The sequence below is a fragment of the Phocoena sinus genome, chromosome 10 (genome assembly GCF_008692025.1).
Source record: "Phocoena sinus isolate mPhoSin1 chromosome 10, mPhoSin1.pri, whole genome shotgun sequence".
Lineage (NCBI taxonomy): Eukaryota > Metazoa > Chordata > Mammalia > Artiodactyla > Phocoenidae > Phocoena > Phocoena sinus.
In genome coordinates this window covers 71972234-71998016 of record NC_045772.1, presented here as the reverse complement: position 1 = coordinate 71998016, position 25783 = coordinate 71972234, and the positions used below count along the sequence as shown (strand labels likewise).

General features: G+C 36.0%; 1 protein-coding gene across 3 annotated transcripts in view; it reads left to right on the top strand.

Annotated features, from left to right (window-relative positions):
- The window catches only part of CNTN1 (contactin 1), a 374843-nt gene that overhangs the window by 327328 nt on the left and 21732 nt on the right, over nucleotides 1-25783 (top strand). For all 3 annotated transcript variants that reach the window (XM_032645482.1, XM_032645483.1, XM_032645481.1), the window contains 2 exons: nucleotides 1554-1666; nucleotides 2456-2612. In XM_032645482.1, coding sequence (XP_032501373.1) covers nucleotides 1554-1666; nucleotides 2456-2612 — 270 coding nt within the window. The remainder of the gene's footprint in view (nucleotides 1-1553; nucleotides 1667-2455; nucleotides 2613-25783) is intronic.

The window sequence follows — 25783 nt, the reverse complement described above, 5'->3', positions numbered from 1 at the left end:
AGGAAGTCTTTGCAGAGGAGATTCTATCAGGCAGATAAAATAACTAGCACAAAGCCTTTATATGAAAAGAGTGCAGTATGCTTTACTTGTAGAAAGGCCAATAGTCCCAGAGCATAGGCTCTGAGTTGAGGAGGAAGAAGTGTGCTGGAGTCATAATAAGAAGGGTCTTATAGATCATAGTAAGGAGTTAAAATTCTTTCTAAGTGTGATAAGAAATCATTGGAAGATAGTAAGGCAGAGAGTGATATCTAATTTATGTTTTTTTTTTAATTGTTGTGGGTAGACAATGGATATTGGTGGAATAAAAGTGAAAGCAGAATAGCAAATTAGGAGACTTTTTTAGTATTTGAGGCAGAATAGCAAATTAGGAGACCTTTTTTAGTATTTGAGGAAGAAACGTTGGTAGCCAGCATTAGGTGATAATGGAGATAGAAAGAAGTGGAAAATTTTCGGCAGGCAGAGTTGAAAATTTGCAGCTAATTTGGATGTTGGCAATAAATAGAATGGAAGACTGAATCGATTTTGGCTTGAGAAATTGGGGGTTTGGTTGTACCATTTAGTAAATATGGTAAAGTCTCACAGAAAGACAGATTTGGGGGTACATAGTAAATGTTCTGTCTTGATTATATTGCATTTGAGAAACCTTTTAGACATTTAGGAGGAGATAGGAAGTTGCACATATATGTCTAGAGGTCGAGAGAGAGATGAGCTTGAGATAAAATTGTGTGTACTCAAAACCATGGGCCCAGGTGAGAGGTTTAGAGAAGATTCATACATAGAGGAGAGAAGTGTGCTCAGAGTCAAGTCCTAAGTCATTCCACCATTTGGAAACTGGGCAGAGGACATGGAGCTAGCAAAGGATGATTAACGAGAAGGAAGAACCTGAGAGATAGGAGGAAAGATTATAAGAGATTATGAAATTTAAGAAAAGATATTCAAGAAAGAATTGGAAGGTCAACTCTGTGAAATACTGCAAAGATGCTAAGTTTTAAAAGAATAAAAAAGTGACATTAGATTTGGCCAAGTGGAGATGATTGATGACCTTGAAAACAGAAGTTTCAAAAGACTGGTGGAGGGGCTTCCCTCGTGGCGCAGTGGTTGAGAGTCAGCCTGCTGATGCAGGGGACGCGGGTTTGTGCCCCGGTCCGGGAGGATCCCACATGCCGCGGAGCGGCTGGGCCCGTGAGCCATGGCCGCTGAGCCTGCGCGTCCGGAGCCTGTGCTCCGCAACGGGAGAGGCCACAACAGTGAGAGGCCCACGTACCGCAAAAAAAAAGAAAAAAGAAAAAGACTGGTGGAGAGAGACATCCAAATGAAGGTTGATGAGAAGAGAATAAGAGATCATTTTATTACCTACCTCCCAGGGTCCCAGTGCATTAAATGAACCCATGGATGTAAAGTGCATATCATAGTGCCAGGCAAACAGTACAAACATCAGAATTAGCCATTGTTGTTTTCACGTCATTATCAGTATTATAATTCCCAATGTGACACAGCTTGCAGAATTGAAATTCGATATGGTGACTACCAGTTGCATGTTATTACTTTCACAGCTCCAAGCCAGCCTCCAAGGATCATCAGTTCCGTAAGGTCTGGTTCACGCTACATAATCACCTGGGATCATGTGGTTGCACTATCAAATGAATCCACAGTGACAGGATATAAGGTATATAAAAGATTACTAGATTATTTCCCACACAAGCTTCATTCTTACAAAGAGTGACTGATGTTTGGTTTTTTTTTTTTTTTCCAAAACCCATCCAGCTCTCTTTTATTCTAGCTGTGAAGCAGAATCAGATGACATGATAAATTTTGAAATGAGAAAAGATCTTCAGTGAATTCTAGAAAAATACTATGTCAAATGAGCAAGATAGAATAACTGCTTTAAAGAATAGAGTTGTTAGAATAATTAGTGTTTAAAAAAGAGAGAAAGAAAGAATCCATTTTTGTTTGACAATGATTAAGATAGTGTCGCCAAACACACAGTGAATTCTTTGATGTATGAGGTACCCTCTGTAAATGAACAAAAATGGAAAAAAAGGTTATTTCTATATATTCTCTATATCACACTATCACATTTTTCAGTCAACACTAACTTTTAGAAACAGTGTGAAAAAATTTTAATTACTAGGCACTTTTTAGACTAATTTAATATATTGAAAGAGCCCTCATTTTTTACCTTTTTCATAAAATGACACATTCTCTCTCTTTTGGTAATTTCAAAAAATAAAATTTAGATGCTTAAGATGCATCCTCTTGGATCACCCTAAAAATAGATGAAATCAATTTCTGTGAATTAAAAATAACATGAATTTTCCAGCTAGTATTACACACAGCTCCCTAAGATTTTTTTTTTATTAATAAAAGTATAAGTGTTTTTATTCTGGTTTTAATGTTAGGGCATTGACTCCTTATTGTCAATTTATTAAATATAAATATTTTGAAACTTTTAAAGGTACTCTATAGACCTGATGGCCAGCATGATGGCAAGCTGTATTCAACTCATAAACACTCCATAGAAGTCCCAATCCCCAGGGATGGAGAATATGTTGTAGAGGTTCGTGCACACAGTGATGGAGGAGATGGAGTGGTGTCTCAAGTCAAAATTTCAGGTAAGCCAATCATTTAAGGCACATTTTAATTAAGTGCTCGTAAGTTCTAGGCCCATATGACTTCTCAAGGGTAAATGTGGGACTGATATTCACACTAATATCAGTATCATTTGTAAGTAGATTTGAAATGGTAAGGATGCCCTGAAACTTGAAACTTCTCCCTTTATGAGTCACAAAGTACATTTGCAACCTATCAGATACTATTGGTTATTATCCGGACAGCAAAGCACAATTAAAATACCATAATGCATTAAAATGGTACATAATACTAGATCATTAGATAATAATATCCAAAATTCTCTTATATCAAAAGGAAATTCACTGGACAATTATCAGTATTCTTCTCACCCCCTTTTCTTTATCTTACACATATTAATATAATAAGATAGAAAGACAGTAGATGATAGTTCCTTCCTTTACCAGTATGTCTATTTGTCTCAGTATAGCTATTCCTTTTCTGCAGACTCTAATTATTTCTCACAGCATTGGTTAATTTGAAATAAATATTTAAGGCAGTTATTTCTTCCTGTAGAACTCTACTAATTTTAAAACTTTTGATATTTTCACTCACACTGTATGCATGGTATAGTTTAATTATACTGAATTAAAATTAAGGTCATTTTGAAAATTTTATGAGACTATGAAGTGCTAGAAGATGCTAAAGCAAAGATGGCAATAATTGATTTAGAAGAAAATTTGGTGATTTATAGCTAAATAGATGAATATGTTACATATGAACCTAAAATAAAAATCCTTTGAAACAATTCCAGTGTTTTTTGTCCAATCATGGTTATGCAAAGAAACTGTTGAATTAACATTAGGAAATGTCAGATGTTAAGTGAATAGTACTATTCTAGACTTTTCAAAAATATGTTTGGATTTATTTGCAAATTATTTAAATTATTTGTAGTGAGAAAGCATGTAAATACAAATGGAAATTTTAGGTTTTCTTATAAATTCAAATTATTTACATTGAAAACACTTTTAGTTTAGACAGTATTATTATGTCTTTTTAGAAAATTGTGAAAATATGAAAGGAAAAGAAAATAGTCATATTCCAAACACTCTAACTGCTTAACTAATGTTCAGTGGAATTTACTTTTAGTTAACCTATATACATATATAGTTTCATGTGATTTAATATATCGTGTCATATCCAAATTTTATCAATTATGTTTTATGAACATCCCCCATGTCATTGAAAACTTTATGCATTTTATTTAAAATTATACATAATATTCTCTCAAACAAATGTACAAAAGTTATCTACCCATTTCAGTTTTTCCTATCATAAATAACACTATTTTGAGTACATTTTTATAAATATTTCTGTAGGTTAAATTTAAATCTTTCTGCAGGTTAAATTTAAACAATAAGTTAAAGAGTTTTACTTCTATATTTCAAAATTTATTTTAAAATATTTATCAACTTATATTCCTATTATCATTGTGTATGAGTACTAATGTTGCACCACTCCAACATTAGTCTCTTTCTTTTAAGTCATCACTATTTTAATAGGAGAAAATGGCATCTTTTTATTTTTGAAACTTTTTCTAAATTTTGAACTTTGATAACACACAGCTTCAATAGTTTCACACTTAGCAGGGCTGTTTCACAAAAGGAAATGAGAGGCAAATGTGGACATTATTTTGAGGGTGGTAAAATGCAAACAAACTAAGTAAAGTACTTTTGAACACTGGCCTTCCCTGTCTAAAAGCCAGCAGTGGCACACTGTTGCCCTCTTCATTTTTACCCTTGATTCATTCCTAATGCAAAGCAGAACGTAGTTTCTGGAATTTAGACTATAGAAGTTCTTAGCAGGGACAGATGTTGTAGCAGTGACAGTAGCATTAGTACAGTTATAACTAGTGGTGTGCTGGTAAATGTTAAACAATTGACTCTCCTGGGTAGGAGGAAGCCCTGGTTTATAGTGTTTGCCAATTTTTGTGATGTAAATATTTCATCATGTCCGATTTCAAGCTTCCCACATGATGTCACTAAATGTGGAGTTGGAAAGAGGTGGTTAGGAGCACACTGTGATAGGATTGTCACCATACAGATGCAACAGGCATAACCTCAAGAGCATTGAAGACAATTAAAATGTAGTAAATAATTAGGAAGTGAAGAGACCGAATATTTACTACCTTTGTTTTGAACTTTTTCATTTAACTAATAAGTTTACATAATTTCAATTTTAATAACAGTGTTTTCAACAACTAACTCTTAAGCTTCCTTAAAATGTAATGGTTGCTTTTTGGAAGGTAGTATGGACCAGCTGCAGCGCACGAAGTTTATAGTCTGATTGCCCAGTGTAAACAGCCCATGTGCAGAAGACACAGAGTATGATTTTTTTAGAAACCTCAAACATAGTTTCCTCTTTTTTCGCTAAATAATGGAAAATATTCTTATTAATGCAGAATTTCTATTATTTATCTCAATCTGACCATAACTGTACAAAAAAAAAAAAACCTGTAGAATTAACATTAGGAAATGTCAGATGTTTGGTGAATAGCACCATTCTAGAATTTTCTCATTTAAGTTTGGATTTATTTTCAAATTGTTTAAATTATTTGTAGTGAAAAAAGCATTTAAATACAAATGAAAATTTTAAGCTTTCTCATAAGTTTAAAAGATTCCCAGTACTTTCCTTTGTTTCAGTTTTCATGCCTAAAATATGTAGCCATGAATATAATACACTGCTACATTTTCATATTTATATGCATTATGCTGTCCATTCATTGATTCATTCATTCAACAAATATACAATAAATGCCTAAAATATGTGAGGCATAGTTTACATACTTAAAATGTACTACCATTTGTACATTTCCACATACCTTCGAGTCCACATCACATTCATTCCTCGCTGGCTCTATTACAATTCTAAAAATTTTTTAGGCTTCCAGTTTTGACTTCCTATAGTCCATTCCCTATGCAGCAGCCAGACTGATCCTTTCAAACATGTCAAATCATATAACTTTCCTCTTAGAAACATATCCTATAAAATGAAATCTAAATTCCTCACCACTTACCTTTATAATCTGGCCCTGCCAAACTCTCTCCGCTCAGTTAATTGATTTCGCCCTTGGTCCATTGACCTCTTTTTGCCTCTTGAACATACCAACATTGTTCGTATTACCTTTAACCACCTGTACTTTTTCTTGCTGCTGCCTGGGATTCTCTGGATCTTGGCACAGCAGGTCATTCTTGTCATTTTTGTTTCTGCTCAGATGTCACCTTCTCAATGAAGAATTATTATACAGCCATCAATGTGAGATAGCCCTCTACTCCAATGTTTTGTCATATCATGTCACTTTTAAAATTTATCCATAATATTTATAGCTATTTAGAATTATCTTATTAATTTATACTGTTTATTGTCTATCTTTATCTTTACTTGAATGTAAGCTCTGAGGAGGCAAGCTCTTGCCTGCCTTGTTCAACCCTTGAATCCCCAGCACTCAGAGGACATATCTGGAACATAACAGGGTTTTAACAAATAATTCTTGAATAAATTCATGATTTCTGTATAGAATAAGAATAATTTGGCAACTTAAACTATAATTTAGATGTCTAGAATGTTGATAATGCTTTCCCATAGGGTACGTGATTTACATTATGACATACTCATCCACAAGTTTGATTCTTACAAAGATTAAGACTTAGAGATATTCTAGAAAATTTATTAGACATGGAGATCTGTAACTCCACTTATCTCTGACCTGAACATTGTCAGCTGCTGTCTTAATAAATTGTTCCCTATCAGATGTTTATAGCTCACAGTGAGGCAAACATAATACTGTAAATGTTTCATCACAAACATACTATGTCTAATACATTCTATATTGTCTTTTAAGAATCTTTTGTTTTTATAGATCATTGTGAGTTAAATTAAGAATCTGGTGAAGATAGCTACAATATTCTAAATATAAATTTTAATACATTAATTTAGCTTATGACATTCACTTACAAATGTTAGAATATAGATTAATAAGGATCTTTGGTCATAAATAAATGTCCACAGAGAAACGTGTATTTCATTACTAATGTGTGAATGTGCATACTTTGAGCTTTTATTTTTCTTTTAGTTTTAAACACACTATAGCTAACTTAGTCAAATGAAGACTTTCAAGGGCATTTTAGAGTCTGGACTTCTTCCTGAGGGCAAAAAGTAGTCATTTGAAATCTTTAAGGTGGGAGTAATATGATAAGATATTTGCACTTGAAAAATCACTTTCATGATTATGGAAAATATATATAGTAGGGGAGTAAGATATAAGGAGATGAATTACAAGGTTATTGCCATAGAAGGATTAAGATGATGATGGTCTGGACTGGAAAGAGGGTAGTGGTAAAGTCTATGGTAGGTTCTAAAAGAACAAGGCATATTTTCCACTTGATTTAAAGGTACTATATATTTATTTTGTTGACTTCATGTCTTTGTATAAATATGTAATTTATCCTGATGTCACCATAGATGATGTAATCTAAACATTTAACCTACTATTTTTGGTAACTCCAAGCTATTAAGTTAAACTATATATATAAAACCAAAGCCACTGACTTCAATACTGATGAAAAACAATTTTTTTTCACTTTTTCCTTTCTTCCCAGTAGCAGAAGACAAAGGGCTAGTAAACCAGTCTTTAGGTGGAACCTTTAGATGTTCGATTCCATTACTCACATGCTCCTTTCTCCATTACCCATGTAAGTAGTGTAGTATAAAAGGAACAAGAGGATAGTCAGAATGTTTAGATTTAATGCATACTTTATGAAATTAAAATTCATAAAGTATTAATGTCAGCAATTTTGCAAAATATCCTTGGTAAGCATTTTCAAAAACCAAAAAATAGTTTGAGCATCTAATTTTGTACAATAGTCTGTATATAGAAGGAGAGGGTAATATGCATGGTGGTCTTAGGTTTACTTTATCCTGCCTTCTTTAATGACAGGATGTTATATAATTAAGTGATCCCCAAATCTGTAACTTTGTAAATGTCCTGTATCATTTGGAAAAATAGGTTTCAATAAATAAATTAACTAGGAACCTAAAATTTTGGAATGGTATATTATATGACAATAATGTTACAGTTGCTTGCCATTCTTATAGGTCCATCATCATAACTTTAAAGTCTTGTATTTGTAATTATGACACAATCAGATATTATCATTCATGAAATGCTATCACCCTAACTATTGAAATTACCAAATATTTTACTTTACTTTGCTACATGTTGTGTGGGATTCAAGAGTTTAAGAGGGTGAATTCAACCTATGTATTTCTAGGCTGACAAGTAGCTTACATTTAAAATTACTTCTAAAATATAAATTCCTTTTATTACCATTCAGTCCTGACTACACACTTAAAACCTTTTCAACTGTATAGCATTCCTCGTTTTACAAAAAACATGAAAAAGGACGAGAAGTTATCTGAACAAACATATTTTTTCACATTTCTAAATTTGACTTAGAACAGTGACTGCCTTGATTATTGTTAATGTAGCTCTATGAATGACTCAGGGTTGCTTCAGCAGTTGATGGACAGGGCTAGGAACTCCCAGCAAAGGGAGTTCTCAAAGGTTTACTTACCCTTCAGAAGCTTTGAGCAGTAGTTCTAGAAGCAGATTTTGCCACTTTGTCAGGCCATGGATGGCATCTCTGCATCTAAATTAACTCAGGTTCTCCTGAATCTTCCCCAATGGATTTTTTAGCTACTAGTAAATTCACACAACAGTCCCAACATAATTTGTTCATTTACTTAGATTCAGACATAATTTGATAGGAAAATTAATCAGTGGAATACATTATAAAAATAGAAGGGAAAATTAAAAATAATACTCCAAGATTTACTAACTACCAAAATAATTTTGTTTTATAAAATTTGGTCTTAGTCTCTAAAGCTATACTTTAGTGTTACAATGTGCAAATAGTATTTTCCTCTGATAAAGAAACCTTACTCTTAAAATAGTCCATATTTGTATAATACTTTTACTCTCCAGGAAATTGATTCATTCATTAAACATTTACTGAACACCTACAATATGTCAGGCATTCTGCTAGGTTACTGGTTACAATAATTGGCAAGCCCTCTGAAGCTTACATGCAGCAACATGGGTAGACCTAGAAATTATCATACTAAGTGAACTAAGTCAGACAGAGAAAGACAAATATCATATGATATCACTTATATGTGGAATCTAAAATATGATACAAATGAACTTATTTACAAAACAGAAAAAGACTCACAGACATAGAAAACAAACTTATGGTTACCAAAGGGGAAAGGGGGTGGGGGAGGGATAAATTAGGAGTTTCGGATTAACAGATACACAGTACTCTATATAAAATAGATAAACAACAAGTAACTACTGTATAGCACAGGGAACTATATCCAGTCTCTTGTAATAAACTATAATGGAAAAAAATATAAAACTATATATATATATAAAACTGAATTACTTTGCCATACACCAGCAGCTAACACAACATTGTAAATCAATTTAAAAAATAAGAAAACTAGTAGATATCAGGAAAATAAAGAACTAACACCAAATAATAAAGTTTATTTATATTTAGCTTTATTAAGGATTATAAGGAAAATATAAGTGGCTAATATAGAGAATAAAAGAGGTAAAACTGATTTAAATGAGATGATCAGTTCAAGCCTCCCTTAAGTAGGAAATGTTTGGGCTGAAGCCTAAAGGAAAGGAACTAGCCAGACCCCTCAAGTGGGGCTAAGAGTGCTGGGTACCAGGAAGGAGCCTGACATGTTCAAGGAGACCAGTGTGACCATTACGTAGAGGTGTGGGATGAGTTGGAGAGATGAGAGGGGCAAAGCCATGAACGGCCTTGATTCCATCTCAGACTCATCTCATACCCTTCTCCTCTCATTTTAACTCTCTCTCTCATCCCGTCCTTAAAGGCTTTTGTCAGAAGTTTGTACCTTATTCTATGTTCAATGGGAAAACATCGAGGAGCCTTTAGGAGATGAGTGATGCAATCTGATTTAAGATCATTTTTGCTATAGTGCAGAAAATAAATTGGAGTGGAACAAAAGGGGAATTGGTGGGGTTGGTGAGTAAAGAGAAAGTATGAAACCCAATCAGCACAAGCAGATTCTTCTTCAGAAAGAATCAATATAGGATAGTTTACTTTTTTCTTGCTCTGCAAAGCAAAGCAAATTACAAGATCTTTTTTAGGATAAATAACTAAAGAAGATATTACATACTATTCAGAGGGTAAAAATGTACATTTTAGAATGTTTCTTGTAAAAGTTTTCAGGTGGAATATAAAAGTTAGAGATAAAAATATTATAAAAGTATTCATAGGCTTGCTGGAGGAAAATGTCTAGACCAACTTGTTCAACTCCTTCCCAAGGGCTGGAATTCTCTGCAGGACATTGATGACTTATGCTCTCTCAACATCAGCTTAAACACTGTTGGTGATGAGGAGGGAATTCACCCATTTTACAAGCAGCCCTTAGACTATCAATAGCTTTAATCAACAGATTACAGATCTCTGATCAATTCTATAATGATTGAACTAGTTTCCAATAAAATCAGGATCGACCCACATATACTATAAAATTCTTTCCCCTCTCTCTTCTGTCAGTGAAAGATGGTGCAGCTTTCAGGAAAAAATGAAACCTCTGGATAATTTAATTTAGAGTCTTAAAAAAGAAAACCTTTTACAAGAACTGTGAGAATGAATGTCTGCTGGCTTTAAGAAAAGCAAAGTAGTTGAAAGGAACCCCCCCTGGTGTTCCATCTGCTTGGAGTCCCAAAGTAGGGGATCCACAGATGAATCCTAAAGGCAGTGGTACCACCTTCCTTTGATATCAGCTGAGGCCCACAGTCCTGCCCACCACAGCCAGAGCAGCAGTGGCTTCTGCTTTTCTATGACCTCCCAGTTCACCCCCTTAGTGCCTCTCAGTGTCAAGAGAATCTAGGAAATATTGTTTTCACATTTTTACCCCAGAGATAGTCAGGAGGTCATAGGGAGCAAGAGGAATGGTGATTAAATTCCAAGAAAAATATGTCCTTCTCCAAAAATAAGTAGGTTTACATCAAAACTAACAAGAAGAACCAAGCTAAATATGGATTTTTAGGGAAAGTTAAATTAAATAAAAGAAAGAAAATAAATATGTTTTAACTTCTAAACTGACTTCGTGATACAGAAATTCATATTATTAGAAGCACCATTAAAATTATAGGATAAGAGAAGCTGAAGATATTAAAGCTATATCATGAAAATATCTAAAAGAGAGATTTGCCCAAGATATGGAAAATAATGATTAATATAACCTGATCACTAGGACTCACAGATAACAATGTGGCTACTATATTTAGTCACTCCCCATATTTCCTTTTTCAGTATTATGATAACATCATAATGGATATTATTGTATACAGACCTTTTTTTCTGAATTTCCAAGTTTTTCTTAGAAAAGATTCCTAGAAGTGGAAATACAGGATTAAAGGGCAGGACTTTTCAAAGACTTGGCAAACACTTGACAATTGCCAAATTGCTATCCAAATAGCGAGGCCCACATTTTATCATTAAACAAGTCTTTTTTTACTAGCATTTTGCTATTCAAAAATTTATCATTAATTAAGCAAAGATATTATCTCATAATTTTTATTATTTAATTACTATTGCAATGAATATATTATATTTAATAGCTACTTAGTTTCAGTTCTATGAAGTTCTGTTTATATTCTTTTTTGTTTACTATTAATTACTTTCTTTAAATTGTTATGACCAATTTATAAAGCAAGATTTTTAATATTTTCATGCCATATTTGTAGCAAATATTTTTCAAACTTGTATTTAAATGTTATTGACACTAGATTGATATGTTTTATTATTATTTTTTTTTTGCGGTACGCGGGCCTCTCACTGTTGTGGCCTCTCCCGTTGCGGAGCACAGGCTCCAGATGCGCAGGCTCAGAGGCCATGGCTCACAGGCCCAGCTGCTTCGCGGCATGTGGGATCTTCCCGGACCGGGGCACGAACCCGTGTCCCCTGCATCGGCAGGTGGACTCTCAACCACTGCACCACCAGGGAAGCCCGATATGTTTAATTTTTAAGCAAAATAATGAACAGTTATAAAAATTCTCAAATATTTATTGCACATAAACAAGAAGTAATAGAATAATAGATACAATGTAAATTTATTTATATGAAGTTCAAAAAGAATATAATAAAGCAACCTTTAAAGTGGTACACATATGACCTGTAAAACTTCCCCCAAAAGAGAATGATTAACACAAAATTCAGCACAGTGTTGTGAGGGGCAATCAGGAAGAAGCATATAGGATGGTAACAATGTTATCAATATTTGTTTGCCTGCTGATAAGTATACAGGTGTTTTCTGTTGTTTTTAAATAGTATTTTAAAAAAATACTAATTTACATAATTTATTTCAAAGTTGTAAGAGTAAAAAGGGGTTTGACAAAATTGAAGAGTGGAGAAAGACTATTGAATTTGGTATTTTACAGGTCTGTATTAGTTGGCTAGGCCTGCTATAACAAAGTATCACAGACTGGTTTAAACAACAGAAATGTATTTTCTTTCAATTCTGAAGACTAGAAGTCTGAGATGAAGGTGTTGGCAGGTTTGGCTTCTTTGGAGGCCTCTCTTTTTGGCTTGTAGATGGCCATTTTCTCCCTCTGTCCTCACATGGTCTTCCCTCTGTGTAGGTCTGTGTTCTAATTTCCCCTTCTTATAAGAACACCAATCATATTGAGCCCACCCCAATAACCTATTTTAACTTAATTACCCCTTTAAAGACTCTGTCTCCCAATACAGTCACATTATGAGGTACTAAGGATTAGGGCTTCAACATATGAATTTTCAGGGGTAAAATTCAGCCCATAATAAAATCATTGGTAATTTCAAGAGAAAAACTTCCATAAAATAGTGTGGGTGAAAGTCGTATTTCTCTAAGCAAACCACACAAAACTTACATACTATAGGGAGGAGGTAAAATCAATCTATTGATATATAACATTTTGTCAGATAGAGATAATGTATGAAGAAAATAAAGCAGAAGCAGGTGGGTAAGGAGGGATGGAAGAGGGCTAGAGCCTATGTTTTCTTTTTCTTTTTTGTCCCATGGAAAGGCATTTTATTTTAAACATAACAGTGTGTACATGTCAATCCCGAACCCCCAGTCTATCTCTCCCTTCTGCCCTTCCCTGGTAACCATAAATTCATTCTCTAAGTTTGTGAGTCTGTTCCTGTTTTGTAAATAAGTTCATTTGTATCATTTTTTTTTTTTAGATTCTGCATATAAATGATATCATATGATATTTGTCTTTCTCTGTCTGACTTACTTCATTTAGGATGATAATCTCCAGGTCCATCCAGGTTGCTGCAAATGGCATTATTTCATTCTTTATAATGGTTGAGTAATATTCCATGGTATATATGTACCACATCTTCTTTACCCATTCATCTGTTGATGGACGTTTAGGTTGCTTCCATGTCTTGGCTATTGTAAAGAGTGCTGCAATGGACATTAGGGTACATGTATCCTTTCAAAACATGTTTTTCAATAAGAGTGGCAGGAAAAGCCTGCTCTGACGGGGTGGAAAAGAAAATCAAATGAAGTGAGGAAATTGTCCATGCAGTTATCTGGAAAGAAAAATATTTCTACAAGAACATTAAAAAGCCCCAAGCAAAGAATAGGTTTGAATGTTCAGTGTTCCAGCAAGGAGACCAGTGTGACTGGGGCCGAGCAAGCCATGGGGAGAGTGGGCACAACGAGTCTGGAGAGGTAGATAGGACCTGAATCATAACAAGCTTAAGGACTTTGGAATTTACTCTAAGTGTGACAAGAAACTACTGAAGTATTTTAAAATGTGGACTGATATGATCAGATTTATATTATACAAGTTGTATGTTTGCTATTCCTTGGAAGGAAGTAGAAATCCTGTGAATTGTGGGGAAAATCTCTGTAAATATCAGAAAATAAGGAGGGCAGGAAATAGCCAAAAGGTGATAGTCCAAGTAAGAGATGAAGTCAGCTTTGACTAGCGTGGTCACAGTAGAAGAAGTGAGAAATAGTTATAGTCAGTATTTATTTGGAAGAAGACCTAACAATATTTTCTGATGATAAGGGGTGTGAAAAAGGAATTGGCATAACTCTTAGGAATTTAGATTAACCAGTGGAATCATCTACTTAAATGGCCAACAGAATATCTACTTAACAGAATCATCTACTGAAAATAGATCACTGGAGAAAATAATTAGGAGTTCAAATTTTGGCATGCTACCTCATACTACATCTATTAGACATCCAGGTATATATGATTTTTAAAAAATTATCTAGCAAAACTGAGAATCCAGCTGAGATCAGGTAATGAATTTGTCAGAGAACCACTTGGCATAATTGTATACGTATCTACAACCCATACCAGTCTGATACAGAAATAGAGATAGCAGATTGTTGTTGGTGTTGCCCAAAGTTATTGTTAATATAATAGGAGATCAAGGGGAAAAAGGATTCATTACTTTTAGTTAAAGAAAAATTTAAATAGCTGGACAGAGAGTTTTTAATCTATTAGAATATTTTCAGCTGTCAGTAACAAACTCTCAACTCAAAATTGAGAGATAGGTAGGCCTTATGTCTTTCATGAAATCAGTGTCTCAAACATATAATCAAGGACCAGTTTCCCCTCCCCCCTCCCCAGCTTTCTCTACTTGGGAGGTCTCAGAATCAGGTTCATTCTAAGGCTCATCTAAGGCTCTCTGTGGTTGCAAGATGGCTGCTGCAGTGCTAGGAATTATTACAAAGAGGCCTGATGATGTCCAAGAAAGAAAGGGTCTCTCTTTTGAAACTCTATTCTTAAAATGAATGACCTTTCCCAGAAGGCCCTCAGAAAATCTTTCCCATATTGTCTAGAACTGAGTCACAAGTCTACCCTTAAATAAATAATATAGGATTTCCATGATTGCTCAATCTGATAAAATTTACCACAAATCTGAAGATGGAAAAATCTTCCTTGAGGAATGAACATCTGAGCAAAAAATGGAGACTGTATTCACAAGGAAGCAAAGAGAGAAAGATTTCTGCTTAATATTAAAAATTAAATAGGTAAATAAACGTGGATGTAGGAAAAGGAAGAAGAAGAAACTAGCTCAAAGGCAACTTCATAAAAATGCAGAAGAAGAGAGAGGAATGTTATAGGAAGGCTAGAAAGTTAGCTTCAAAAGCAGAAAATTTAGGCAGGATTATTTTTTATTTAGATAATAAACAGTGATCACCAACATGGATCTTGAGAGTAAAACAAAGATTTACGTTGTCAAACAAGTAACCAAAGAGTATGTCAATAAACTGAGAGAACTCTAATCCAAAGTCAGTAAACACAAGTTTATTCTTAAAATTATATATTTGTCACTACCACTGTTAAAGAACATGTAAGTAGGTAAATAGGCATAGGAACAGTTTAAGTTATTACTGTCACAGGAGAATTCTACATGTCTTTGTTTTGTTTTGCATTTTAGATTATATAGTCCACAATATTTAAATCTGTGAGACAATCCCTTCCCCTCAAGAGCTGCATTTGGTGGTATTTTCTACATTTAGGAAATTATACTAGGAGGATGGAATCTGGAAAGAATACTGTTGATGTAACTAAAATTGGAACCAAGCTTGAGAAGGGATTTCCATATGTAATAAGTGCTTTCCGAAACAGAGTCGTAAATTAAGGAATTTAACATTTTTGAAGAATGTAAGTACATTGAAGAAGTTTCAGAAAATGAACCAACGGTACATTCAAAATGGGCTTTCTTTTTGGGTATCAGCAAAATTGTGGGTATCAGCAAAATTACAGTCTTACTAAATAGTAATCTGTTTATTTTACCTTGTTTGCATAATACCAAGTTTTGTGGAATATAAAGTTTCAACAAATATTATAATGGGTCATAATATTATGCATCAATAAAGTAGTCATAAGATGGGTAATCTTGTGCAATGGTATATCTTAAATGTATAGTTTTGATTATTAGTAAACTCAATTTTGCATTTTATGAATGTTTATATATTGGTGGCTTAAAATAGTACATTAAGATATCTGTTTTGTACACTCAAGTGGGTTGGAAATATTCTATGATCCTAAGGAAGGAATATTAGGATACATGTACCTCCCTCAAATTATAAGATATTACTTTAGGGGAATCAGGAAGATGGCGGAAGAGTAAGACGCGGAGATCACCTTCCTCCCCACAGATACACCAGAAATACATCTACACGTGAAACAACTCCTACAGAAAACCTACTGAATGCTGGCAGAAGACCTCAGACCTCCCCAAAGGCAAGAAACTCCCCCACGTACCTGGGTAGGGCAAAAGAAAAAAGAATAAACAGAGACAAAAGAATACGGACGGAACCTGCACCAGTGGGAGGGAGCTGTGAAGAAGGAAAACTTTCCACACACTAGGAAGCCCCTTCGCAGGCGGAGACTGTGGGTGGCGGAGGGGGAAAGCTTCGGAGCCACACAGGAGAGCACAGCCACAGGGGTGCAGAGGGCAAAGCAGAGAGATTCCTGCACAGAGGATCGGTGCCGACCAGCACTCACCAGTCGGAGAGGCTTGTCTGCCCACCCACCGGGGTGGGCAGGGCTGGGAGCTGAAGCTCGGGCTTCAGAGCTTAGAACCCAGGGAGAGGACTGGGATTGGCAGCGTGAACACAGCCTGCAGGGGGTTAGTGCACCACAGCTAGCCGGGAGGGAGTCTGGGGAAAAGTCTGGACCTGCAGAAGAGGCAAGAGACTTTTCCTTCCCTCTTTCTTTCCTGGTGTGCTAGGAGAGGGGATTAAGAGTGCTGCTTAAAGGAGCTCCAGAGATGGGCGCGAGCCGCGGCTAAACAGGGCGGACCATAGAGACGGGCGGGAGACGCTAAGGCTGCTGCTGCCGCCACCAAGGGGCCTGTGTGCGAGCACAGGTCACTATCCACACCTCCCTTCTGGGGAGCCTATGCAGCCTGCCACTGCCAGGGTCCGGGGATCCAGGGACAACTTCCCCAGGAGAACGCACGGCGCGCCTCAGGCTGGTGCAACGTCCCGCCGGCCTCTGCCACCGCAGGCTCACCCCGCACTCTGTGCCCCTCCCTCCCCCCCGGCCTGAGTGAGTGAGTCCCCGAAGCAGCTGCTCCTTTAACCCCGTCCTGTCTGAGCGAAAAAAAGACACCCTCTGGCGACCTACACGCAGAGGCAAGGCCAAATACAAATCTGAGCCCCGGGAGCTGTGCGAACAAAGAAGAGAAAGGGAAATCTCTCCCAGCAGCCTCAGAAGCAGAGGATTAAAGCTCCACAATTAACTTGATGTACCTTGCATCTGTGGAATACATGAATAGACAACGAATCATCCCAAATTGAGGAGGTGGACTTTGAGAGCAAGATTTATTATTTTTTCCTCTTTTTGTGAGTATGTATGTGTATGCTTCTGTGTGAGATTTTGTCTGTATAGCTTTGCTGTCACCATTTGTCCTAGGGTTCTATCTGTCCGTTTTTTGTTTGTTTGTTTTTCTTTTTAAAAAAATTGTTTTCTTAATAATTATTTTTTATTTTAATAACTTTATTTTATCTTACTTTAATTTATTTTATCCTCTTTCTTTCTTTCACTCTTTCTTTCTTTCTTCCTTTCCTTTCTTTCTTTCCTCCTTCCTTCCCTCCCTCCCTCCTTCCTTCCATCCTTCCCTCCCTCCCTCCCTCCCTTCTTTCTTTCTAATTTTTCTCTTTTAATCTGAGCCGTGTGGATGAAAGGCTCTTGGTGCTGCAGCCAGGAGTCAGGGCTCTGCCTCTGAGGTGGGAGAGCCAACTTCAGGACACTGGTCCACAAGTGACCTCCCAGCTCCAGATAATATCAAATGGCGAAAATCTCCCAGAGATCTCCATCTCAACACCAGCACCCAGCTTCACTCAACGACCAGCAAGCTACAGTGCTGGACACCCTATGCCAAACAACCAGAAAGACAGGAACACAACCCCACCCATTAGCAGAAAGGCTGCCTAAAATCATAATAACTCCACAGACACCTCAAAACACACCACCAGATGTGGACCTGCCCACCAGAAATACAAGATCAAGCCTCACCCACCAGAACACAGGCACTAGCCCCCTCCACGAGGAAGCCTACACAACCCACTAAACCAACTTTAGCCACTGGGGACAGACAACAAAAACAACAGGAACTACAAACCTGCAGCCTGCAAAAAGGAGACCCCAAACACAGTAAGATAAGCAAAATGAGAAAACAGAAAAACATACAGAAGATGAAGGAGCAAGATAAAAACCCACCAGACCTAACAAATGAAGAGGAAATAGGCACTCTACCTGAAAAATAATTCAGAATAATGATAGTAAAGATGATCCAAAATCTTGGAAATAGAATAGGGGAAATGCAAGAAACATTTAACAAGGACATAGAAGAACTAAAGATGAAACAAACAATGATGAACAACACAATAAATGAAATTAAAAATACTCTAGATGGGATCAATAGCAGAATAACTGAGGCAGAAGAATGGATAAGTGACCAGGAAGATAAAATAGTGGAAATAACTACTGCAGAGCAGAAAAAAGAAAAAAAAAAAAACAATGAAAATAACTGAGGACAGTCTCAGAGACCTCTGGAACAACATTAAATGCACCAACATTCAAATTATAGGGCTTCCAGAAGAAGAAGAGTAAAAGAAAGGGACTGAGAAAATATTTGAAGAGATTATAGTTGAAAACTTCCCTAATATGGGAAAGGAAATAGTTAATCAAGTCCAGGAAGCACAGAGAGTCCCATACAGGATAAATCCAAGGAGAAACACACCAAGAAACGTATTAATCAAACTGTCAAAAATTAAATACAAAGGAAACATATTAAAAGCAGTAAGGGAAAAACTACAAATAACACACAAGGGAATTCCCATAAGGTTAACAGCTGATCTCTCAGCAGAAACTCTGCAAGCCAGAAGGGACTGGCAGGACATATTTAAAGTGATGAAGGAGAAAAACCTACAACTAGGATTCCTCTACCCAGCAAATATCTCATTCAGATTTGATGGAGAAATTAAAACCTTTACAGAGAAGCAAAAGCTGAGAGAGTTCAGCACCACCAAACCAGCTTTACAACAAATGCTAAAGGAACTTCTCTAGGCAAGATACACAAGAGAAGGAAAAGACCCACAATAACAAACACAAAACAAATAAGAAAATGGGAATAAGAACTTACATATCAATCATTACATTAAATATAACAGGATGAATGCTCCCAACAAAAGACACAGACTGGCTGAATGGATACAAAAACAAGACCCATATATATGCTGTCTACAAGAGACCCACTTCAGACCTAGAGACACAAACAGACTGAAAGTGAGGGGATGGAAAAAGATATTCCATGCACATGGAAATCAGAAGAAAGCTGGAGTAGCAATCAGACAAAATAGACTTTAAAATAAAGACTATTAGAAGAGACAAAGAAGGACGCTACATAATGATCAAGGGATCAATCCAAGAAGAAGATATAACAATTGTAAATATTTATGAACCCAATATAGGAGGACCTCAATACATAAGGCAAATACTAACAGCCATAAAAGGGGAAATCAACAGTAACACATTCAGAGTAGGGGACTTTAACACCCCACTTTCACCAGTGGACAGATCATCCAAAATAAAAATAAATAAAGAAACACAAGCTTTAAATGATACATTAAACAAGATGGACTTAGTTGATATGTATAGGACATTCCATTCAAAAACAATGGAAAACACATTATTCTCAAGTGCTCATGGAACATTCTCCAGGATAGGTCATATCTTGGGTCACAAATCAAGCCTTGGTAAATTAAAATAAATTGAAATTGTATCAAGTATCTTTTCCGACCAAAACGTTATGAGACTAGATATCAATTACAGGAAAAGATCTGTAAAAAAATACAAACACATGAAGGCTAAACAATACACTACTTAATAACAAAGTGATCACTGAAGAAATCAAAGAGGAAATCAAAAAATACCTAGAAACAAATGACAATGGAGACACGATGACCCAAAACCTATGGGATGCAGCAAAAGCAATTCTAAGAGGGAAGTTTATAGCAATAAAATCGTGCCTTAAGAAACAGGAAACATCTCGAATAAACAACCTAACCTTGCACCTAAATCAATTAGAGAAAGAAGAACAAAAACACCCCAAAGTTAACAGAAGGAAAGAAATCATAAAGATCAGATCAGATATAAATGAAAAAGAAATGAAGGAAATGATAGAAAAGATCAATAAAACTAAAAGCTGGTTCTTTGAGAAGATAAACAAAATTGATAAACCACTAGCCAGACCCATCAAGAAAAAAAGGGAGAAGACTCAAATGAATAGAATTAGAAATGTAAAAGGAGAAGTAACAACTGACACTGCAGAAATACCAAAGATCATGAGAGATTACTATAAGCAACTCTATGCCAATAAAATGGACAACCTGGAAGAAATGGACAAATTCTTAGAAAAGCACAACCTGCCAAGACTGAATCAGGAAGAAATAGAAAATATGAACAGACCAATCACAAGCACTGAAATTGAAACTGTGATTAAAAATCTAACAACAAACAAAAGCCCAGGACCAGATGGCTTCACAGGTGAATTCTACCAAGCATTTAGAGAAGAGCTAACACCTATACTTCTCAAACTCTTCCAAAATATAGCAGAGGGAGGAATACTCCCAAACTCAGTCTACGAGGCCACCATTACCCTGATACCAAAACCAGACAAGCATGTCACAGAGAAAGAAAACTACAGGCCAATATCACTGATGAACATAGATGCAAAAATCCTCAACAAAATACTAGGAAGCAGAATCCAATAGCACGTTAAAAGGATCATACACCATGATCAAGTGGGGTTTATTCCAGGAATGCAAGGATTCTTTAATATATGCAAATCAACCAATGTGATACATCATATTAAAAAATTGAAGGAGAAAAAACATATGATCATCTCAATAGATGCAGAGAAAGCTTTCGACAAAATTCAACACCATTTATGATAAAAACCCTCCAGAAAGTAGGCATAGAGGGACCTTTCCTCAACATAATAAAGGCCATATGTGAAAAACCCACAGCCAACACCGTCCTCGATGGTGAAAAACTGAAACCATTTCCACTAAGATCAGGAGCAACACAAGGTTGCCCACTCTCACCACTCTAATTCAACATAGTTTTGGAAGTTTTAGCCACAGCAATCAGAGAAGAAAAGAAAATAAAAGGAATCCAAATCGGAAAAGAAGAAGTATAGCTGTCACTGTTTGCATATCACATGATACTCTACATAGAGAATCCTAAAAATGCTACCAGAAAACTACTCGAGCTAATCAATGAATTCGGTAAAGTAGCAGGATACAAAATTAATGCACAGAAATCTCTGGCATTCCTATACACTAATGTTGAAAAATCTGAAAGTGAAATCAAGAAAACACTCCCATTTACCAGTGCAACAAAAAGAATAAAATATCTAGGAATAAACCTACCTAAGGAGACAAAAGACCTGTATGCAGAAAATTATAAGACACTGATGAAAGAAATTAAAGATGATACAAGTAGATGGAGAGATATACCATGTTCTTGGATTGGAAGAATCAACATTGTGAAAATGACTCTACTACCCAAAGCAATCTATAGATTCAATGCAATCCCTATCAAACTACCACTGGTATTTTTCAGGGAACTAGAACAAAAAATTTTACAATTTGTATGGAAACACAAAAGACCCCGAATAGCCAAAGCAATCTTGAGAAAGAAAAACAGAGCTGGAGGAATCAGGCTCCCTGACTTCAGACTAAACTACAATGCTACAATAATCAAGACAGTATGGTACTGGCACTAAAACAGAAATATAGATCAATGGAACAGGATAGAAAGCCCAGAGATAAACCCACGCACATATGGTCACCTTGTCTTTGATAAAGGATATAGGAATGTAAAGTGGAGAAAAGACAGCCTCTTCAATGATTAGTGCTGGAAAAACGGGACAGGTACATGTAAATGTATGAGGTTAGATCACTCCCTAACACCATACACAAAAATAAGCTCAAAATGGATTAAAGACCTAAATTTAAGGCCAGAAGCTGTCAAACTCTTAGAGGAAAACATAGGCAGAACACTCTATGACATAAATCACAGCAAGATCCTTTTTGACCCACCTGCTAGAGAAATGGAAATAAAAACAAAAATAAACAAATGGGACCTAATGAAACTTCAAAGCTTTTGCACAGCTAAGGAAACCATAAACAAGACCCAAAGACAACCCTCAGAATGGGAGACAATATTTGCAAATGGAGCAACTGACAAAGGATTAATCTCCAAAAATTAAAAGCAGCTCATGCAGCTCAATAACAAAAAAACAAACAACCCCATCCAAAAATGGGCAGAAGACCTAAATAGACATTTCTCCAAAGAAGATATACAGACTGCCAACAAACACATGAAAGAATGCTCAACTTCATAATCATTAGAGAAATGCAAATCAAAACTATAATGAGATATCACCTCACACCAGTCAGAATGGCCATCAGCAAAAAATCTAGAAACAATAAATGATGGAGAGGGTGTGGGAAAAAGGGAACACTCTTGCACTGCTGGTAGGAATGTGAATTGGTACAGCCACTATGGAGAACATTATGGAGGTTCCTTAAAAAACTACAAATAGAACTACCATATGACCCAGCAATCCCACTGCTGGGCATATACCCTGAGAAAACCATAATTCAAAAAGAGTCATGTACCAAAATGTTCATTGCAGCTCTATTTACAAAAGCCGGGAGATGGAAACCACCTAAGTGTCCATCATCGGATGAATGGATTAAAAAGATGTGGCACATATACCCAATGGAATATTACTCAGACATAATAAGAAACGAAATTGAGCTATTTGTAATGAGGTCGATGGACCTAGAGTGTGTCATACAGAGTGAAGTAAGTCAGAAAGAGAAAGCCAAATACCGTATGCTAACACATATATATATAGAATTTAAGAAAAAAAATGTCATGAAGAACCTAGTGATAAGACAGGAATAAAGACACAGACCTACTAGAGAATGGACTTGAGGATATGGGGAGGAGGAATGGTAAGCTGTAACAAAGCGAGAGAGTGGCATGTACATATACACACTACCAAACGTAAAATAGATAGCTATTGGGAAGCAGCCGCTGAGCACAGGGAGATCAGCTCGGTGCTTTGCGACCATCTAGAGGGGTGGGATAGGGAGGGTGGGAGGGAGGGAGACGCAAGAGGGAAGAGATATGAGAACATATGTATATGTATAACTGATTCACTTTGTTATAAAGCAGAAACTAGCACACTATTGTAAAGCAATTATACTCCAATAAAGATGTAAAAAAAAAAAAAGATTAAAAAAAATTTTTTAAAGAAAGAAGAGCAACAAATAAGTGAATTAAAATAATTATATTATCTTAAAATGATATATACATCAACCATTAAAGTACTATTTCAAAATTAATGTTCCTATGAAAAATTATAGGCTGTTGAAATTTGTAACCTTCTTAGGAATATATAGAGGCAATTGTCTGTGTTGAGAAAGAGAGTTGGGTTTTAAATTTTCTCTCCTGAGGTTTCACACTTACTCACTGTAACATAAATCTGAAAACCATTTAGAAAAGAAAATGAGCTTGTTATTATTAAAAATAAATTCCTGCAAAATTGTCACAAATAGAACAGGAAACCTTTAATGCTCCAATAATAGGGAATATAACACTTAAACTGGCAAGTGATATATCAACATATTAAAATGGTCCATTTGATACTACATTAGGGACCAACTTTAGTGATTGATGAAGGAATGTTTAGGTCTCAAAGTACTTTTCATAGTTGAGTACGGCTAAAAGCCAGATTCTTTGGTAGGTTATTCACAGTATAAAAGCAATGTAATGAAGCAAATGACATTCCAAGGGCACTTTCTATGCAAAATGAGCCAGATAAAAAGAAAATAAATCATTTGGAACATAATCCAAGAGTATGAATTTCTCCATCCAGTAGTCTTTCTTCTACAATCTATCACTCCAGGCAAACCCTGAATAATTGCTTCTCATCTCTAAAGCAAATCGCCAGCCTTCCTTACGTGGCGGTGAGAAGCAGAGAGATGGAAGGGTGTTTGTTGTAGGTTACAGAGGACTTAGGAAGAGTCAAGGATACTGTAGATTACAAAGGAGTAGCGCAACAACACACTTAGCCCAAAGTCATTGCCTCAAAGTCTAGATATACCTGGAAGTTCTGAAATCTTTGAATATCAACATGTGTGGAGATGATCCTTCCAATGTCCTGGCCTCTTAATTCCTGTTTCTTGATGATTTTGCCCTCTGCCTGCCTCAGCCACCCACCCATGATTACAGTCTAGACAGGGCTTTACAGACTTGAATGTGAATTAGAACTTGAGTGGTCCCTGAAACTTGACTGAGAAATAATTAATAAAACATCTAATTAATTTCTAACTAAAATTTATGATTTCTTCAAATATGAATTTAAGCTACAAATCACTGTCACCAGTAACAATCCCGGATATTATCATATAATAGTTCACCTGTTGCAATATTGCTTCTTCAAAAAATATATTTATTAGACTGTATCCAATTTCTTATTATGTAATGTTCTAATAAGCACACTATTTTATGTGTTAACAAACATATATTTGTTTTCCTGATATTTTAAAAATGCATTTTAATATAATGTGTTTCCTTTTAACTTTATGTATTGTATTTTATGTATGTAAAAGCATTATTTTCAGTGTTCTCAGAGATTCACAGGATGCCAAGGTGTCTATGACACAAAAATCCTTGCAAATCTTGGCTTTACCAATAACCTCAAAAAATTAAAAATTTAAGTTTAAGCTTTTATTCTCTGACCACTAACTGTTATCTTTCCAGTTCATTCCTTCAAATCTCCTTCCATCTCCAACAGTTCCTTCACCTTCCCCCATCCAGACCTCCCACTGACCCTATCACTTGTTTTCCTTTCCCTCATTCTCCTTGATGTCCTCAGTTGAGGCCTTAAAGAGCTCAGATTCCATCGTTCATAATTAAAACCACTGTACCTTGCCTCATTCTCTCTTTATGCTCCTCACATGGTTGAATCCAAATTTTGATTAAACACAACTTTTCTCATATTTTATGCCTGCATACAAGCAGAACTCCATGTGCTCCCACCAAGATCTCCTCTTCAATCCCCATCCCCAACATTCACCACTTCCCCAGCACTACTGCCTGGAGACCCTCAAGTCTAACAGATTAATACTACTCTGTGCCCCATTTTCTGGCATCATTTATGTTCAAACTTAGTTCTTAAAACCTTCCTACTCTGCCTCTGGAATTCATTATCAGTCATCAGTAGCCTCTTATAATATTCATCTCTTCACTGAATGTTTCCTTCACCTTCTTAATTTATCAGAAACCTTACTCCACCCCCCGCCCACACCGCTCCCAATGATGTTGCTCCTCCTGCAGTCTATTCATACACCTTGAACACTGGGCCTCGTGGCAAGATAGGTGCTCTCCTTCCTTCCTGATGTTGCTTCCATTGTATCCTCCTCCTTTCTTGTCTCAAGTTCCCTGCTTAGAACCTCATATCATCCACTTCTCTCACTTATTTCCCCTTCCTGAAGTTTTCTATGAGTCCCTGAGATCATTCCTACTCATTCCTTGAAGATTTTGGTGCACTGGCACTCTCTCCAACACTACTTCTCTCCTACCTTTTGCTGATTTCCATATACATGTCGATGATCCTTACATCACACTGTCCTCTCAGTTCTTTGAAACACTTAATCCAATTTGTGTTGTCCTTGCCATGGCTCCACTTTTACCCTTATCATTGCTGTCTTCATAATCTCAAATATTCTCATCTCTGAAAGACACCTATCTTTCTTCTCACTTTTTTTAGTACTCAGGTTCCTGAAAATTTTTGACCCACCAGGAACAACAAACCCTTTATCTCACCATTTTTCTTATGTCCCCTACCTTTCTCAATCTCTCTATATCTAGCTGAAATTCCACAGCCATAAATTATCATTACTCCTTGGCATACATATTGGTACCCTTTTACTTCTCTCACTTCATCATACTCACTTGGAAAAATTGTGGAAATCTAACTGTCCACTTACTCAAAACCTACACTCT